Source organism: Lonchura striata, chromosome 12, assembly GCF_050655825.1.
Source record: "Lonchura striata isolate lonStrDom1 chromosome 12, ASM5065582v1, whole genome shotgun sequence".
Lineage (NCBI taxonomy): Eukaryota > Metazoa > Chordata > Aves > Passeriformes > Estrildidae > Lonchura > Lonchura striata.
Genome location: NC_140714.1, coordinates 16,115,381 through 16,128,899, shown reverse-complemented (window position 1 = coordinate 16,128,899; position 13,519 = coordinate 16,115,381). Strand labels below are relative to the sequence as shown.

Here is a 13,519-nt window from a genome sequence, read left to right as displayed (position 1 = left end):
GATTAAAGATCATTAAACATGAAATTAGCTGGTTTGTGTTGCGGGTCTCCGGGGGTTCCGTTAATTGGGAAGTGCAGATGGCCGCGGACCGGGGGAGGCGGCGGCGCCGGCGCGGGGCAGGGGCGTGCGTGGGGCCGGGAGCGGCGCGGCAAGGCCAGCTGAGGAGAAATTAATTCTTTTTTTTTTTTCCCTTTCTTGTTGTTGTAAACCCCACAGCATTTCACAACAAATCACAGATAATTAATAAGTGTGTTCCCTTAATGACTGGGCTTTTTAATAGCAGAAATTGGAAGATGCTGCGTCAATTATTTTTTCACTTTCCCCTCCCGGTGCTGCCTTATCTCAATCTCTGAGAGTCGCAGAGGCCGCGGAAGCCACGGCCTCTCTGCTCAGGAAGATGCTGGAACTGCCCTTTGCAAGCCCCATCCTGGGGAGACACCGGCTGCACGGCCTGCCAGGGTTCCCTGCTGTTAATGTCCCCAAGATCAGCTTCAGGGTTTTTCCCACCTCTTGGGAAGCCGGGAGAAGCCACTGCAAGCCACCGTAGGGAGCGATTTTTTGGCTAAATCCCGGGGAGGGGTCAGTGGCTGCCGGGGCTCAGGGGGCCGGGCAGGTGGAGCGGGTGGTGCCGCTGCCCGGAGCTGCTGCCTCGGCTGTCCCTTCTCCAGCGGAGCCCGTGACCGGGATGGGTGTCACAGTGCCACCGTGCCTGCCACAGGGCTGTGTCCAGGACTGTGCAGAGCAGGGACAGGGATGCAGTCAGTGCCACTGAGGCTTTGGCCGTGTTTCTGGCCGTGTCCAGATGGCTTTCCTCGGTAGGTAATGCCAGCAGCAATCACCCCAGGGCGCTGCCCGTGCCGGGGAAGGCTGGTTGGCTGCTGATGGGGATTGACTGGCAGACGTGTCAGCAGCACAGCAGCTGCCGGTGTGCCGGCATCTCACCGGGCCGGCACGCTGGGAAGAGTCTCTGAGTGCCCTTTAATTACCCTTTCTGCTGTACACGGAATGCTGTTGTGACAGCATCGCTGCTCTCCCAATTGCCTCTTCAGGAATTTTATCAGCTGTCTCGAGTCTTGACACTCTGGGAAGAGGAATCCAAGCAGACCTTTCTGCTTAAATAGGTTCTAAATACCCCAAATTAACGACGTGTATTTCTCTGTGGAAGCAAGGACACTTTTTTCCCTGCTTCTGTAGTGCCGGGACAGGGCCTGGGTGGCTGCAGGGCTGCTGCCTGCCACGCTGCCTATACCTGGCTCTTCTATGGCTCCTGATGTTTGCAGTAGAGCCAAAGTGCCCTGGCTGTGGGGACGTGGCACAGGCTTGCACCTGGTGACACTGATGTCATTGTTACAGGGCTGTTGGCCCTGCAGTGCTCTGGCTCAACAGCAGCCATGAGTGGAGGGAAACATGGCAGGCCATGGCCAGTCCTTGGAGGGTGTGGAGGATGTGAGGTCCTGAACATGTCCCAAGGACAACAAGGGCTGGGAAGGATTCAGTCCCCGGCAATTTGGTGGCTGCCAACAGCATGAGAGAGGTGCTGAGGGGATGAGTCAGGGGGAGGGATTCCTTTTCCATCCCTGTCCTTGACCCGCACTAACAGCTCTCCCTTTCTCTGCAGGAGGAAGACATCGAGTACTACGACTCCAAGGCCGACACTGAATATGTAAGTGCTGTCTCTGTGGCATCTCTGGCACAGCCAACACCCTGGCCCAGGGCTGAGCCCCTCACCAGTCTGTCCCAGTACAGTACTAGGGGTCATGGCACAGCATTTGTCACAGCCACTGTAACCAGATTCTGCAGTGGGCAGCAAGTGCCCGGTGTGCAGCCCTGTCCCCCCAGCCGAGCCATGGTGACATCTGGCCACGAGCACCGGGCCTGGCAGCAGGCAGGTGGGCAGGTCGCTCTGCTGCCTGCAAAAGTTTCTAAAATTAAAGCTGGCATCTGAAATTCAAATGAAGAGCAAACCTTTAATTAGAGACTGAATCTAATTCTCTGCCCTACTCGGAGCATAGCCATCCTGTGATTTCTGGCAATCAGTGCTTTAACTACAGGCCTGTCAGCTCCCATCTCCCGGTGCTCCCAAGAGAGACGGCATTTGCCGGCTCCTCCTCCTGGTGACAGTGAGGGTGACTTCACTCAGGTGCTGTGCCACGGGCTCAGGGAGCTCCAGCAGCAATGCTTGCTGCCCTGGGGCACCCTCTCTGCCCTGGGGCACCCCACTTTGCTGCCAGGTCACCCAGCTCCCACACCGTGCTGTGGGATCCTTATGAAACAGGGGCTTGTCGTGTCAGTGGTGTGAGGCTGCTGAGCAGAGTCCTTGGAGCTGACCAGGAGCCCCAGGCACAGTGGGGTGCAGCCCTGGGGACAGCCCCAGCCAATGCTGGTGCTCCAGGACTGCTCCTTGTCCCCAGGCAGACCTGGCAGCAGATGTGCCATGGAGAGACAGTAACAAAGTGGGAGAAAACATGGTGTTAGCAGCAAACCACTTGCAAACCACATGGACTCATCTAAAAATAACACTCAGGTGACCCCAAGACCATTCACAAGGCTCTGTGCAGAAGGGTGGGGAGGATCTCGGCTTGATGGGGTCCCACCAACTTGGGTGACATGACCTGCACTGACCTCTCAATTCACCTGAATCTATGCCCCAGAGCAGAGCCAGGGACAGGCTGGAGTGGAGATGGTTGGATGCCTTCAAAGCAGAGTTACTGACTAACTGCCAGTGCTATTGTCCCCAGGCAGTGACAGTAAGAAGGCTCCTTGGCAGGGGAAGCAGCCACGGAGAGTCTGGGAGGTGGATGGAGAGATTAGGCAGATGCTGTGAATTGGAGGACTCTTGCTCTCCTGAGCAAGTCTCCCTGCCCACAGTCCCACTCATTTACAGCTGAGGATGCAGAGGATGTCTCCTGTCCCCACCCCCAGCCTGGGGGGAGCTACCAAAGGAGGGAGGAGAGGATCCTGCCATGGCTGCTCTGGAGAGGATGGAGCTAATGGGCTTAAAATACATTAAAGGGGATTTTGGATAGAAGTGAAGGAAAAACTGGCTGGCGGTTGAGGCAGGAGGAGACAGCCTGGGGAGCAGAGCAGCTCCCAGCACAGGGGATGAGGAGTAGGACTAATGCATCCATCAGGCTGGGCTGGGCTTTTGCCATCACTGCTGCAGGGCAGGGGACAGAAGCTGGATGTCCCCATGTTTCCCTGAGTGTCACACCCCACCGTCCTGGTCACATTAGGCAGGATTAGGAAACAGGAGGCACCTCAGCCTTGGAGCTGTGCCCGTGGAGCCCTCCCAGCACAGGGGCCACTGGGGAGTGGCTGTGCACAGTGGCACGGCACAGTGTCCCTGGGGACTGCGGGACTCCCCTCCCTGATCCCTCATCCTTCCTCAAAGGAGCTGACATATCAAGGAGGAACAGCCCTGCAAATCCATCACCAGCCACATCAGCTTTAGTCCTGCTCTGGGGAGATACCAAGCAAAATTGCAAAATTGGAGGTGTCCTATTGCTGATGTATGTGGGTTTGGCAAGGAGAGCACTTCCCTACTTCTGTTGCTTCCTTACCAGTGAAATCCCAGAAAATTTAATTCCAACACAAATAATGAGGGAAAAAAAAGAAGATGCTGCTGAGGTAAAAAAGAAGAGAGATGAGACCAGAAGGTCTGAATGGAATGTAATACTGCTCTATCCATCCTTTCTTTATTTAGCCTTAATTTTTCTATTTAAATGGAGCAGGATGTAGCTGAGCCAGAGTTGGTGCTGACGGACAATGGCTGCTCCCTGTAACTGGGGCTTATTCACAAGCCTTATGTTGGCTTTAACTGCAGTGAGGAGGAAATGAGCTTCCAGTTCATCTTGCCTGCACCTCAGCTCCGCTATCTGCCCAAACAGGCTTTGGATTTCCAGTGGATTTTAACAAATGGGAACATCAGAAAATTCTCCCAGGGGTCCCCAAGGCTGTCAGAATGTTTGCAGAAGTGAAGTTTTCACCTTTCCCCGCTAGCAAGGACCATGGGGTTTATGTGGGAGAAGTGTTGAAATCAGCAGACAGTCTCAGTTGGGAGTCATAGGCAGAACAACACAGAAATAAAGTAATTTTCCATCTTTTGTGTTGTGTTCGTGGCAGGGGATGATGCTTGTCAAAGCTGAGCCTGGGACATACTGTACTCAGGTGGAAAAGAGCAGTGCTGTGTGAAGGTGTCCTGGCCCCAAGGTCAGCCCTCCAGCCCCCAGCCACCTGCCACAGGTCCTGGGGAGGGCTGAGAGCAAGGGGCTGATGGTGGGAGGCTCCGTGCCAGCCTCAGCCCACTCTGGTGCAGGGGACGTGGGGCTGCCCTCTCACTGCTCACCCCTCTCACTGCTCACCCCCCTCACTGCTCACCCCTCTCACTGCTCACCCTGCTCAGTAGATGCAGCGAGGAGGGGAAGGAAGGGAGGGAAAAAAGCCCCTAAATGTCAGCAGCAGCAGATGAAGGGTGTTGGAAAATTTAATCTTCTAACTTTCTCAACTAATGTGACATTTGGATTTCCTCTCGATAAGCTATCAGCCCCAGAAGTTTCTTTCTTTTTCCTTTTTTATTTTTTTTTCCTATTTTTTAAACTTCTCTCCTCTGGCTGGTAATTTAAAAATAAATGGTCTAGAAAGATCTCTAAACAGTACCTTTGGCAAAGATTAAAAAAAACGAAGGGGGATAGGGGATCAGGCTGGCGGGAGAGGCTGATTGTTATTTATAACCGGGGCTGCTGTAAAAGCAGGAATGCAGCTGGAGAACACACCATCTCCCTCCTCGGCATTAAATTACTGCATTTCAGGAAAAACTGATACATTTAAGGAGAAAGACCCTTCTGTACAGGCATGGAGTTTCTCAGCCGTGTGTTGGGGGCTGGCATTTATATCCATTATTAGCAGAATCACAGCGTGCTGATGGGAATATTTCGCTGGCCTTTCCAGACTTAGCATGGATGGGTGTCCCTGGGAGACTGAAGAGGCTGTGCTGGGGTCTCGGTGTGTTCTCCAGCAGGCACTCGTGGGGCAGGCCGGGGGAGGCAGGGATGCTGCCGGGATGCTGCGGCCGGATCAGCCCGGCCTTTGTCAGCGGGGCTGCCATTGAAGCAGCCGTCATTAGCTGTGATGGCTGGTTCCCATGGAGATGAGCAGTGAACGGGGGGCTGCATCTGCGGCAGCTGTCGGGGACGAGGCGTCGGCATCGCTGCTGCGCCAGGTCACATCCGCAGCTCCAAACCCTGGGACCACCGCGGGCCGGGCTCTCCTCAGCCAGCACCAGCCGCGATGGGACAGCGGCAGGTGACTGCCCCGAGCGTGGCAGCCTCCAGTAAAGCTGTTGGGTGGAGCTGCTGGTGCTCACTGGGTGTTGGGGCATCTCTGGGTTTTGTCCTGTCTGTCATTTTGGGAGACTGAAGAGAAAATGTGATGACAACCCAGCTGTGAAAGCAGTGGAGGTGGCAAAAGCTCTCAGGGCGTGATGACTTTTTACTGAAGCAGTAAATATGTATCATATTGATATATTGCCATGGAGTCAATTTCTAATGGTGTGTAGCAAATAATATATTCAAACTGTAGCATCTATTTGTGTTTCGTTGTACGTACTGTAACAGATAAATAGATGTTTCCAAGTTCTTTTGAAATGTAATGATGAGGAATGCTGCAAGATCTGGCTGGGGGCCTGCCGAGATGCTCACAGTTAAACCGGTGTAAATTCAGGAGAACTTGAATCATCTGCTTTGCTCTAATTTAAATTTAATGCAGGATTTCTTCCCTTGGCCTTCCCAAGGTGTCTCTTTGTATCCCAGATGCTCCCCTCCCTGCCTGGGCTGGTGACAGCTTCACCCTCCTTCATGTGGCTGGAAATTAACCCCTTTCAGGGGCCAAATTCAGTCTGGCTTAAACAGAAATAACTCAGTTGAAGTTGGGGGGATTTATGGATAAAGGGCAAATGTAGCTTGGATAACATCAGCTCTTTGTGCAGGTCTGTTTGCCCTATAGGTGTCAGTGATGCATGAAGTGCCCCACGTATAGATAGCTGTATATTTGTCCCCGAGATCTATACATGTGCCTCTTCACAGCTCCATGAATGAGAGCAGCCAGACAGCACCAAACCTGGCAGCATACAAATTAGCCCCTCAGAAGTGGGTGAGATCACAGAATAATGATAAACAGAGGAGCAGTAATTATATACAGTAGTTCCAGCTCCGATGAAGTGGGGAATAGCCATGCCAGAGTGAGGGAAAGAGGGAGAGTTGGATTTTCCAGCTGCTGGTGGTGACAGGGGCAGTGGATGGGCTGTGTGAGGGTGCCCTGCTCATCTGAGATAGGGAGGGATGGGGAGCTGTCACCAGGAATTTGCTGGGCTGAGCTAAAAAAGGGTTTAGTGTCAAAGCGCAGTTTTTGGTGCTACAGATGCCCTCAGGCCACGGCTTTATCCCAAAGCCTGTTTTCAGCAGGCACCTCTGTATCTCTGTCTGGTGCTCAGAGGGGTCTGCAGGGATGAATATTGTGTGTGCTTTCCCCCAGAGAGCTGAGCCCCACGGACAGCAGGCTTGGGGCCAGATCCACTCTCCGGGTAGCCCATGGCTGGCACGCAGCTGGAGTGCCAGCTCTGCTGCAGCATCACGACTTTGCAGGGGCTCCAGCAGTCAGTTTTTTGCCTTTTCTCCAGATTTACATGAAATTGAGAGCGTAATCTGGATTTTGATCTCGGAGATTTGGCTCCAGGGAGTTGAGAACAGTCCCTCCTGCTTGCCTAGTGCAGCTGTAATTGAGTTCAGCATCTTTCTGGGCAGCTGCAGCCCCCACAGCGGGGTCGGCTCGGCAGCATGGCGCACTCACAGCCCATCGGCTGGAAATAAACCCAAGCCTTGCACATCAATCCTGTTACTCTCCCGAGCTGTGGCGAATGGCTTGGCCACCCCTCTCAATGTCATGGGAATGTCACCACTTCAGTGGCTGGCTGGAGGTGTTGCAGGGGAGGTGACATTTCTCCATGTCATCTGTGAAGGGGAAACGGGGAGGGGGCCAAGATGGGTGTTAAACAAGCTTCATAGTTTACTTCCCAAACCCATAGTTTTCCTTTAAATATATGGCTTTTTCTGTGAGAAATTCAGGTCTTTGTTCCCTGGGTTTTGTTGAGGGGAGCCTGGCCAGTGGGAGAGATGCTTGCAGTGGGCCACTGATGACAGCAGGATGGGACCATCCCCTATCCCTTGTGTTCCCTGGTGTCATGGTTCTTTGCTGTGGACAGCATGGGGCATCCCTTCAGGTGTCTATTCCAGTTTGGGCTTGGCACTGTTGCCTGTCCCTGCCTGTGGATGGCACAGGCAGCTCTGTGTCCCTGCCCCTCTTCAGCAGAGATGTAGCTCCAGGAGCACAAAGAGCAGGTGCTGCAGCATCCTCCTCTCCCTCCTTCCTACCCTGAACATCTCCCAGCTGGCTGCAAACAGCCTTCCTCAGCTGCTGGGCTTGTGGCAGGGATGGGCAGCTCAGAGCCAGCACCTTCTCCTGGTTTTCTGTGCTCCTGGTGGGGTGGCAGAGGCAATTTCTCCAGCTCTGTAGCAAGTCCACCCCCATGGCCCCGTGCTGCAGCTCCCACCCTGTCCCCTGTCTGCAGTCACCCAGCTGTTTTGCCTGCACCAGCTCAGCCCTGCCTGCCTTGCCAGAGGGGTTTTACCCTCAGTGTCATGCTGGCAGCAGGACTGGGGAATGGAGAGGAGGGCTGGGAAGGTGAGGGAGTGTTTTCCAGCACCAGCAGTGGGGAATTCGCCGTCTCTCCACCATAATTAAATATTGTTTGCATTGCTTATTGACAGAGCGCTAAGCTGCACTCCGTTTTAATTTGCTCTTTGATAGTTGCCTTTTGCTGCTAATTGATTTTCAAGGCCTTTTTTTGATTTTTTTTTTCTCTATGTCTGATTTAATACCTGCTGTGCCACCAAAGCTGGAGAGGCGAGGGGTAACCAGTGCTTGCCTTTGTACCCACCCACTCCTGGCAGGCCAAATCCACACGAAATCCAGCAGGGCTGGTCTCCCCCACAAAACATTTGGTGATGGGCTTCAGGTGGAGGTATTCCCACAACCATCCAGGGTTGGAACACTGAGTGACCCCATGCATTCTGCTCCTTCCCCAGGACGACCCCGATGGAGAAGAGATCGAGAGGGAGAAGTCCAACTCCTTGAAGCTGGAGTTCACTGATGATGACAACTTCAAGACCAAGGTTAACTATTCCTACGCTGCTGTGCAGATCCCCACGGACATCTACAAAGGCTGTGAGTGCCCCTCCTCACCCTCTCCCATTCGTGCTGCCTGGCTGGGCATACACCTCTCCTGCCTGGAGCACTGCAGCTCCAGGGACCATCAGCTCTGGGTGCCCCAACTGGGTCTTGGTGACTGGCTCCCAGACAGGCAGGTAGTGAAACAAGGCAGAGTCACCGTTTCAGGATCGAGGTGGCAATGTGTCCCTCCTCAGGGACTCTCAAGAGCTCAGCACAGGCAAAAGAGGCAGATCAGGGATTAGGAGCTATTAGGGAAGGGATGGGGAGTGAAGGAGAGGTGGTGATTATGGCCCAGGGTAAAGCTCAGCTGTGCCCACATGGCTCTGATCCTCCTGCAGAAGAGCCCAGCAAAGCTCAAGAAGGCTCAAAGTGGGCACCAGAGACTTTCAGAGGGATGGAGCAGCTCTGTGCAGCAGCAACAACAGAGGCAGCACCGACCTGCTTGTAGGAGGGAGTGAGACATGGCTGGGCAGTGGCAGAGGGTGAAGCAGGGATGCTGCCTGTCTTCAGCCTACTTGGGGCTGAGGTCAGGAAAAGGGAGAAAAAGCAGCTGCAGTCCCGCAGGAAGGCAGCCAAGGGTGACTGTAGGATAGCGTGATGCCACCCCGTAGCTTATTAAGCTCCTGCTGCCGGGAGGTGCAGGGGGGTCAGCCCTGCGGCTGTGTCCCTGTGGCTGCCGCAGGGCACAGGCTGCTCCAGAAACGGGGATGGGCTGGTGGGCCAGCCCGGGAGTGGGCAGGGGTGGATGGATGGAAGGATGGATGGATGGACACACCAGCTTCAGTCCCCGCCGAGAGCTGTGACGGTGCCTGAGCTTTCAGATCTCTCCGGTACCTCGCCCTGCTGCGGTGGCACATGGTGACAGTCGGTCTCCATTTCCCTCTAGTGGCAGCTCGGCTCCGAGCCGGGACCGCTCCCAGCTGGAGGGCATCCTGAGCACCCGCCGGCCGCAGCCTGCGCCCAGCCCCGGACCCCGCTGTCATGGGCGGCCCTCACACCACGCAGGGCACCGCTGTCCCCACGCCTGTGTTTCAGTGCCTTGCTGAGGGTGGCGATGGGGCCGAGCTGACGCTCCTGCCTGAGCGGAGCGTTCCCGGGGCACGGCTCCTTACGGGCCGGAGCCGCATCGGTGCGGCCATTGCACCGCGGGGGCGGCGCTGGATGAGGAATTTGCAGTTCGTTTTATGAGGCAGCCAGCGCAGGGCAGGCAGCTGATGAAGCGCACCGTGCGAGCCGGGTGGGCTGCGCACGGTGAAATCCTCGCTGCTCCCAGCCGGCTGCAGCCCCGCCACGGCCACACGATCGCCCCATCCGCCCTGCGAGCGGAGCGAGCTGGGACGAACGCGCTCCAGGGACTCACCGCCGCTCCGAGAGGGATGCTGGAGAGGGGATGTGGCACTGGGGGGTGACAGTGCAGGGACTGTCAGTGCCCCTTACCAGGCTGCAGCCCTTGTGGGCACAGGGATCAGGCCACGTCCGGCCACACCAGGGTGCTCCAGAGATCCAGGGTGCAGGCAAGGGTCTACAACTGCTGCTGCACAGAGGGTGGTTTGGGGTGGGGGCAGGAGCCAGCCTGTCCTGCCAGGGCCAGCAGCGAGCGTGGCGGGGCCCCGCGGAGCTGTGGGCGGGAGCGTGTCCCGGTGGGACCGGCGGAGAGGCGCTATCGCTGCCTGGCACGCTGATTAAACCTGCGGCGACGCCCGCCGCCGTCACCCCTCGCTACACACGCAAATTACATCCTATATGTGTTTTATTTACTCTGCCGTTTTTAATTAAATGTGCTATCGCTCGTGGGCAGGGCGGGGCTGGGTTTACTCTCATGGGGACAGGGACTGGGATGTCACCAGTGGGGCTGGCAGCTCTGACCTCGACTGAGAGGGACAGGAGCTATGCCAGCCAGGGCACAGCTTCACCACTCTGCACATGGTAAGAGTGTAGAACTGTGTTTGTTCACAGGGTTGGTACGGGGTTACTTTCATGCCCAGGAAAGGTGTAGGGGCTGCATTCGTGCTCAGAGATAACAGAAGGGCTGTGTTTGGGCACAGGGACAAAATGAGGAGCATTCAGTACAAACAAATGGTGTGGCTGATGGGCCCCGAGGGTCAGGACGTGTAGGTGCTGCCAGGGCTCTCATGGATGTGTCAGGGCCCAGCCCGGTGCCCAGCTGAGGCTGGCAGCACTGCCCAGGGCTGCTCCAGGCAGGCAGCAGCCTGGCAGCCAGCTCATAGCCACTTCTCCTGGGAAAAACCACATCCAGTGTCAGAGCCAAACAAGAAATCATCCTAAGTGCCCAGGTAACAGCACTGTGTGTGGGCACAGCGCTGAGGAATGGCTGGGGAGATACAGGTAGAGTAAATCATGGTTTGAAGGCATGGCTGCCTGAGGGAAAGACAATTCTTCAGCAGTCATGCTGGGATAGAGGGATCCAGGATTCATCCTAGGAAACCTACCCACATCTTGCCAGTGCCTTGGGACCACAGTAAAGGCTGGAATGGGTGATGACAGTGTTTCCAGAAAGGACAGGTGTGGGAGGAAGGCTTAGGAGAGCTAAATTTACTGCTCAAATGCACACTGGCTCCCCTGCAGCACCACACTGGGTTGTTTTGCCCAATTCCAAAGAGATGGGGTGCTCCTGAGAGTTTTTGCACCCCAAAGATGCATTGAGGGTCTCCCAGGAGGGATCAGTGCCTAGTCTCAGGGTGCTGCTGACTCCTTGGTCCTGCAGTGGCACCCACCACTGGCTCCTCCATGCTGCAGTCATGGGGCAACCCAGCACCAGTGGTCATCGTGGGATTCCTCTCCCACAGCATTTGGGGTCCCCTGCGGGTACAGGGAGGTGCCATCCCAGCTCCCTGCTAGCCCCATTCCTGCCACACCACATGGCCCCCCTGTGCTCTGCCAGCCCCCCTTGATTAATTACAGGCTGGGGCTGCCAGCAGCTTATCTTTGGCTTTAATAGCTGAATAATTTAAAACTGCTGTTTGCCAGCATCTTAATTGCTTTTGTGTCAGGTGCAGGGCCAGTGGGAATGCAGAGTGGGCCTGAGAGACTCCACACAGCCTGTGGGGACACCAGCCTTGGGTTTCCCAGCCGGTGACTGTCCCCAGGGAGGGAGGCTTGCACAGGGAGTTTTGCTGGGAAGGGAGTGGAGATGGCAGGCCAGCTGTCCCCAGAGATGGCTGTGTCTGCCCCAGAGCAGATGGGGACAGTGAGCACTCTGGGGAGCTCTGAAGAGTGGCTCATTTCTCTGGGGACAAGGGACAGCAGGGTGGTGCTGGAGTTGTGTGGAAGGGAGGGGGTTGAGGGGATGTAGGAGAAGCTGGAAAGCCCCATGGGCTTCTTCTTGGGAAGGGCAGAGGGAACATACCTCTTCCTCCCTGCCATCACTTGGGGCCAGCACAGCCCCCATCACCCCTCAGCCCACCCCAGCTCCCTCCACCCACCCACCCACCCCTGTCTCTGTGTCCTGCAGCCACCGTCATCCTCAACGAGCTGAACTGGACGCAGGCCCTGGAGGACGTTTTCATCGAGAACCGGAAGGAGGATCCCTCCCTGCTCTGGCAGGTCTTCGGCAGCGCCACCGGCGTCACCCGCTACTACCCCGGTGCGTGGCAGGGAGAGGTTTGGCACAGAGGGGCCGTGGCCAAGGGCAGCCAGGGTCCTTCTCACTGCTCCATGTGGATAAGCACCCCCCTGGGCCTGGTCTGACACATGCAGCTGTGCTGTGCCATTGGTCTGAGCTCCCACCTGAGCCTGCTGCTTCCTCAGCCCTGGGCATCTCTCTGCCCTGTCCCCCATGTCCCCCTGTCCCCCACCCTGGGACAGCCCTGCCTTACTCAACTCCCTGCCTTCTCCCCACAGCTACCCCATGGAGAGCCCCCAACAAGATCGACCTCTACGACGTGCGCCGGCGGCCCTGGTAAGGGGGTGGGCAGGGAGGAGGCTCCTGGCTGGGAGCAATCCACTCCCTCCCCTTTCCATTTCATTTTGGAACCGGCAAAGGGACACCATAACACAGGCAGAGGCGACTAAGCTATGGCACTTGGCTCCTTCTCCCCTTCCCTCTTCCTGGGAAAGCGGAGCAGGATGGAGGGATAAATCCTTGGGTGCAGATGAAAGTGTGGAGAGAGCCCTGTGCCCCCTCACCACAGCCATGGCTGCTGGCACTCAGTCCTGGCCAGCATTCCCATCCAAATGAGATAACAGCTAGCTTGGAAACCATGAGATGGGAGGATGGGGAGAGGAATGGGCAGCAGCAGCAGGCTGTGGCTCAGTGATAGCGGAGCAGCCTTTTAGCCCACACCAAGTGAGCTGGGATTGAATGGGCTCCCCTTAGCCCAGCTGGAGGTGCTGGTGTGGCAGTGCTGGTTATCAGCTGGAGCTGGGGGAGGGACAGCCCCATCCTGCCCACACCTGCTGCCTAGAACTGCAGTCATGGAGAGGAGAGTGGGCACAGCCTCTGGCACATGTCCAGGGAGCCCTGTATCCCAATGGATCATCCCCCTGCCCACATCAGGAGCTGCCCCCTCTCCTTGTCAGAAAATTAATGGCCCTGCTACTATGGTTAATTGCCTTTTATTGCTCCACATTAATTATTAGCTGTTCCCTGCTGAGGTGTCTGTGCAGGTTATTGCAGGGCAGGGACTGGAAGGCTGTTTTGGGGCAGGGGCTGCTGATGTGTATGGGGGATACTGAGCCCAGCTCTCTGTCCACCAGCCAGGCTGGCCACCTGGTTGTCCACCCAGCCATGGAGGAGCAGCAGCACCCTTCATGCTGGGGGACAGCACAACTGGGGGAACCCCCTTCAGGGCCTTCTGCTCTCAGTGGGGTCCCATGCAGGACACAGCCTTCACTGCTCCAGGGCCACGATCCTGGCCATGGCCACAGGCTCCACTCGCCCACCTTCCCCTCCCCTGATGAATGGCCCCATTAGCCACAGCCGTCTCCTGTTGAGCCCAGGGTATTCATCTGAGCTGGGCAGCTGGAGATGGATGTGCTGCCACAACCCATTAGGGGCAGCATCTTAGTTGGGCTCTGTGCTGCACCAGAGCCCAGCCCCGGGAGCAGGGCAGGCTCCAAGAGCCCCGTCTCATGCCGGCAGGGAGGAGCCCCGTGGGCAGCTGCATGTCCTGCACCCAGCACCAGAGGAAGCTGCTGGGGGATGCTGCACCCATGTCAGGAGGGCCCCATGTGCCAGCATCCTGCATCCCACCCGGGTAATCACATGTCATTAGAG

At 56.4% G+C, this 13,519-nt stretch overlaps 1 protein-coding gene across 3 annotated transcripts in view; it reads left to right on the top strand.

The window, feature by feature from the left end:
• Nucleotides 1–13,519, top strand: part of CACNA2D2 (calcium voltage-gated channel auxiliary subunit alpha2delta 2) — a 217,815-nt gene that overhangs the window by 183,492 nt on the left and 20,804 nt on the right. For all 3 annotated transcript variants that reach the window (XM_021529147.3, XM_021529146.3, XM_085590685.1), the window contains 4 exons: nucleotides 1,619–1,663; nucleotides 8,139–8,277; nucleotides 11,756–11,887; nucleotides 12,145–12,202. In XM_021529147.3, coding sequence (XP_021384822.1) covers nucleotides 1,619–1,663; nucleotides 8,139–8,277; nucleotides 11,756–11,887; nucleotides 12,145–12,202 — 374 coding nt within the window. The remainder of the gene's footprint in view (nucleotides 1–1,618; nucleotides 1,664–8,138; nucleotides 8,278–11,755; nucleotides 11,888–12,144; nucleotides 12,203–13,519) is intronic.